General features: G+C 45.4%; 1 protein-coding gene across 14 annotated transcripts in view; it reads left to right on the top strand.

Annotated features, from left to right (window-relative positions):
- Positions 1-5,126, top strand: part of DNM1 (dynamin 1) — a 123,957-nt gene that overhangs the window by 52,179 nt on the left and 66,652 nt on the right. For all 14 annotated transcript variants that reach the window (XR_002096204.1, XR_002096206.1, XR_002096203.1 and 11 more), the window contains exons 6-8: positions 839-999; positions 3,933-4,075; positions 4,164-4,299. Coding sequence is in view for 10 of the 14 variants with exons in the window: in XM_019510575.1 (XP_019366120.1) it covers positions 839-999; positions 3,933-4,075; positions 4,164-4,299 (440 nt within the window). In the remaining 4 variants the exon portion in view is untranslated. The remainder of the gene's footprint in view (positions 1-838; positions 1,000-3,932; positions 4,076-4,163; positions 4,300-5,126) is intronic.

Here is a 5,126-nt window from a genome sequence, read left to right as displayed (position 1 = left end):
CCCCTTCCCCCGATGAGCCTAGTTTAAAGCCCGCTGGAGGGCTGTGTGTGGCCCTATCCCTTGATATTGATTGGCAAAGAGGCAATAGTGGGTAGTCACCATCTTGACTGCTGCCCTTCATGCCGCCCTGCCAGCCAGCGCCTCCCTTTCCTAGGGGGATTGCAAGGCTGGGCCATAGCAGCAACAAGGATCGCTGGTTCCCACTGGGCAGCCAGCATCTTATTAAGTTTTTTGGTGGGGGGGGGATTGATTTTTCTGGGAAATTTTGGCCAATGTCATTTTTTGCAGTTTCCATGAAAATCGCAAAATTACAATTTAAGTAGGTCCCTACTAATGTCTAATGGACAAAATCAGGTTGGGCCTCATGGTGGTAAGCAATGTAAAAATATATAATGAATGGTGGTCCCTGCCCCAGATTCCTTACAATGTAGAAAAGAAATTGTGAAAGGTAAATGAGATGCACCAGTGGTTCAGGTGGGGCTGGGGGAGTAGGATAATGAATATAACAGGAGGTGTATACTGGCTAGCAGTAGTAATCACAGCTTCTACCTGCCTTCTATTTTCATCCCCAGGCATCAGAACCTGGCTTCCCTTAGGGGAAATCCCAGTTTAAATTTTTCAACCGGTTCATAATGGGTCCAGTAATCACTACTAGGATCTCCCTGTCTTTGTCTTGGCAGGTATATGAATGCAAAATTGCCTCTTTCAAAGCTTTCTCTGTATTTCTATGTTGGTGTCACATCACAGGCTTTCTATACTCTGCCTTGCCTCTTGATATGTCAAGGGTTTCCTTGCTTTCTCCCCATAACCATCTAACCCTGGATCTTTTCCCTGGTAGGTTATATTGGTGTGGTCAACAGAAGCCAGAAAGATATTGATGGCAAGAAGGACATTCAGGCTGCACTAGCTGCAGAGAGGAAGTTCTTCCTTTCACACCCTTCCTACAGGCACATGGCTGATCGCATGGGCACTCCCTATCTGCAGAAAATATTGAACCAGGTAATGGCACCTGGGCTCAGCAGTTGGCTACCACTAGGACAGAGAACACATCAAGTTGGGATTGTCACCTGAGGTTACTATGAGATCATACAAAAACCAAAGACTCCCACATACTTGGCGTACATAAGCTAACAAATACTCACAGTCACCTGGGACATAGTCCTTTGTTTTCCTGCCATAAAACTTGCCCAGGGTAGCTCTGTGACTTGCCCAGGGTCACAAAAGGAGACAGGCAGCACCAGAGCTAGGAAAATGGGCAGCAAAATCAAGTTTCCACACCAAAGAGCCAAAATCTGCTGTGGCTTGCACAGAGTAAGTTCACTGGAGTTTGTTTGGACTTCTGTCCAGGGAGTTGCTCTTGCTTTGCACCATATTTGTTTTCTGCCTATTTAAAAACAATATCCTCAAACCAGCCAGAGCTCTCTTACATTTCTTGTAGGGCTATGAAAGTTAATTAGCAATTTGAACACTCAATGCAAAACAATGCCTTTCAGCTTCCCTAGTCTGCTGAGGATCAGTTGTGCTTCTCATATCAGGCACTAGCAATCAGCAGGTGAGCTCCTGCTCTCAGCTCACTTTCTCCTCCTGCATGTACATGATTGGGGCAGCAGGAAAAACATGCTATTTATTATTATTATTATTATTATTATTATTATTATTATTATTATTAAAGTGTGTCTAAATAGGGCACTAGGAAAATGGAATTGCCCAAGCAGTGCCTGGAGAAACTGCTGCTTCTACAGCTCTCAAGCACTTTTCTACCATGACCCACTTTTAACTAAGGTACATGGCTATTGGTCCCTATGGCTGCAAACAATCTGCACAGATCGGTTGCCAGGAAAGAGAGGAGATGGATGCAACAGCTTTACCCTGGCACATCTCTCTGCGCACACAGCTCATGCCAGAGTGGAGATGCTGACAAGGGGAGTGCAAGACCCTCAAGGGAACAGAGGGTCCAAGGGTGCAAGGCTTCAGGTGCCTAGGCTGGAAGGAGGTACCTAGGGGAGGAGCCGGGCTGGAGAACAAAATGAGGAGCACGGGGCCAGTAAGAACCAGGGTGGAGAAGACAGCGGCTGCCCCCATGCCCCAGGCAGCAAAGCCCTGGGCAGCTCCCCTCACGCAAGCTCCATGCTCTCCAGGCACAGTGTGAAGCATTGTGACGGCAGGAAAGACTGTCTCCCAGCTCACAGTGCTGGTGACACAGCAGCACCTAGTGGTCAGGAAGAGTCAGGATAGGTGCACGCTATTCTGCATTAGTGGTGGTTGTGGGGACAGACAATGTTAGAAGAACAGAAGTCTAACCCAAAATCCCAGGCAGCCATTCGCACCTGCTTATCATCAAGATTGCAAATTCAACTTTCAAGCCCTGATCTTGCAAGTACTTGGGCACAAGTTTAGCTGGAAGAATATGTGGAGTCCCACTGGCTTCAAAGTTAAGCACACGTATAAGAGCTGGTCAGAAAGTGGTGTGTTCCATTCAATAGTCAGTGAGACTTATTTGTTTGTTGCCTTTTTTCAGACTTTCTTACTTTTTCCATGAAAACCAGAAAGTCAAGGTGAAAAATATTTTGGTTGAAAAACTGAAAATTTAAAATGGAAAAATGTCCATGAAAATTGGAGCTGGTCTTTTTCCATGAACATTTTTTGTTTCTGATTAAAAGTCCAAATTTCATCTACAAAAGATGATCAAAAATTGTCCTCCAGCACTTTTTTTCTTTTGCAGGATCAAGGCTAAGGATGAGGATTTTAGAGCCTAACTAGATACAGTCCAGCATTGTACAGTCCCAAGCCCATTGTTGGAGGGAGCCTCTTTGAAAGTCATGGAAATCTGCACGGCAAAATCCTTTATCCTCCTTATGAGGGAGGCTTGACGCAGTGTTTTTGAGTTGGACCTGGCAGATCTGAGATACTGATGGAATGAGGTGAAGAGGCTTCACTAAAATAAATTCCTAAACTAGCCAAAAGATTGGCAATAAAGCCCCCACTCTACAGAAATAAGCATGGTATTTTTCTTGTCTTTTACCCTTAAATGAGTAATACTTCCCTGAAATGAGCCAAAGATTTCTCTGTCACACTGGTGTTGTGAGATTCAGTCAGTGGTCATAAGAGTCTTGGGATCTTCAGGTGAAAGGTGCTAGAAGTGCATAGAATAATATTACTCTACTTCTAGTTGTATCAATTGTATTGGGGTGTCTTTGTGGTTAAGCTAGCAGTCAGACTCAGGAGACTTGGATTCAGTCTTTGGTCTGGCCCCAGGCTTCCTGGGTGACCTGGGGCTTAATCTTAAACCAAGCTTGTATCTTGCTTCTCCATCTGTAAAGGAAGATTCTCCTAGCTCACAGGGGCATTGCAAGGCATGCAGGGACTATGGCAATGAGTGCTATATGAATAAATACACTAGGTCTTCACCTGGACTCTTCAAGGAAACAGCACCCTTTTCTTCCTGGAACCTGACTATTCCCATATGTTAGCATAACAACAAGAGAAAGCCCTTCCTGGGGTATTCGCCCACCTTTTGTGAATATTTGAACCTTGAAAGGTACAGCTTGTCTTAAAGTTCTCCTGTCGGTGTTACACCGGTGTCTGTTCCCTGGACTCCAGGGATTTCTAGAGGCAGATCTACAACCCAGTTCTTTCTTTACACTGGAGAGATGACTTAGCTATCATGTCCATTTCTGTGTTATCTCATTCAGTCATTTCATCTCCTTACAAGTCTACAAAAGAGTCCCACCAATGGGACCGAACAACTCGGTCACACAGGAGCCAGGAGGCAACAGTCCTTGGAGTTGCTTATTCTGGCATAAACGGCTCTTGAACACTTTGCCTCCAGTCCAGCACAGAGTTGTATCCCATTTTGTTTCTGCCATGGTGCTGAGGCAGCAAATTGTTACCATGAGTATTTTAACTACTTTCTTCACCTTTTCCCTATGTAGCAACTGACCAATCACATCCGGGACACCCTCCCAGGGTTGCGGAACAAACTCCAGAGCCAGCTTCTGTCCATTGAGAAAGAAGTGGATGAGTACAAGAACTTCCGTCCTGATGACCCTGCTCGAAAGACCAAAGCTCTGCTTCAGTAAGTGACCCAGCCTGTACATCTCTCTTTGCAGAGGCCCACCCACTGATATCTGCCTGTTCACATTGTTTGGTTTCTTTGCGCTCAGGATGGTTCAGCAATTTGCCGTGGACTTTGAGAAACGCATTGAAGGATCCGGAGACCAGATTGATACCTATGAGCTGTCTGGAGGAGCTAGGATCAACCGCATCTTCCATGAGCGGTTCCCGTTTGAACTGGTGAAGGTACCCCCTCCCTGCCCCCGTGCTTACCTAGTAGCTCCTTTTCTCTTTTTTTTTTTTCCACCTCTCCTTCTCACCTGCTGTTGTCTTGGCTCATTTAGTATCTTTCCTCCTTCTCACCTGCTGTCTCCTCTTTAATTATCTCCTTTCTTCCATGTCTTTCCCTTCTTTGCATTCTCACCTTTATCTGTTCTCCTCATCTCCTTCACCAGTCCTCTCTTCTCTTTTTAACTCCTTTCTCTCTATCTCCGTGCTGTTCCTTCATCCTCAGCATCACCCCCTTAGCTCCTGTCCTGGTATCTGAATACAGCCTCTCCCTGAGCCCCTGCCCTTGTATCAGAGTATGGGAATGCCTTTTTTCTCTCTGGTTTATGTAAAAAGGTTTCCCTTTAACTCTCCCATGACCTGGATTCCCTAATGCAGAATATATAAATACACTTAGTGTGTTGGTCTCAAGCCAAAAAAAGAGACCAATCATCCTAATTAATAGCTATGTAGAATTGCATTGCCAGATCTTCAGGTTCAGCTGAATCGCATACAGTGGAAATGGGTACAAAGGTAGTGAAGAACTGCAGTCTCTTTTTCCTATGGATGCTCTGGGCAGGGCTGGTTCCCTTGCACCAAGCTGAACTAAAGTCTGCACCCATTTATACTGATTCCTAAATACTCTCAAGGGGCATAAAAAAGAATTGGTAGAGTGCAGGAGTACCCAAGTCATAGCTACTTGGTTGTGTCCTCCCATCCCATTCCCCATCAGTTGAAAGGAAGAAGGTGTGCAAAAGCTCTTTCATTGGCTTAGCACCACTAAAGGATCTCCCAGAGATGAGGAG

This window comes from Gavialis gangeticus, unplaced genomic scaffold (genome assembly GCF_001723915.1).
Source record: "Gavialis gangeticus isolate Ggan-Ray unplaced genomic scaffold, GavGan_comp1, whole genome shotgun sequence".
Classification (NCBI taxonomy): Eukaryota; Metazoa; Chordata; order Crocodylia; family Gavialidae; genus Gavialis; species Gavialis gangeticus.
The sequence above is the reverse complement of the archived record's forward strand: the minus strand, read 5'-3'. Positions and strand labels throughout refer to the sequence as shown.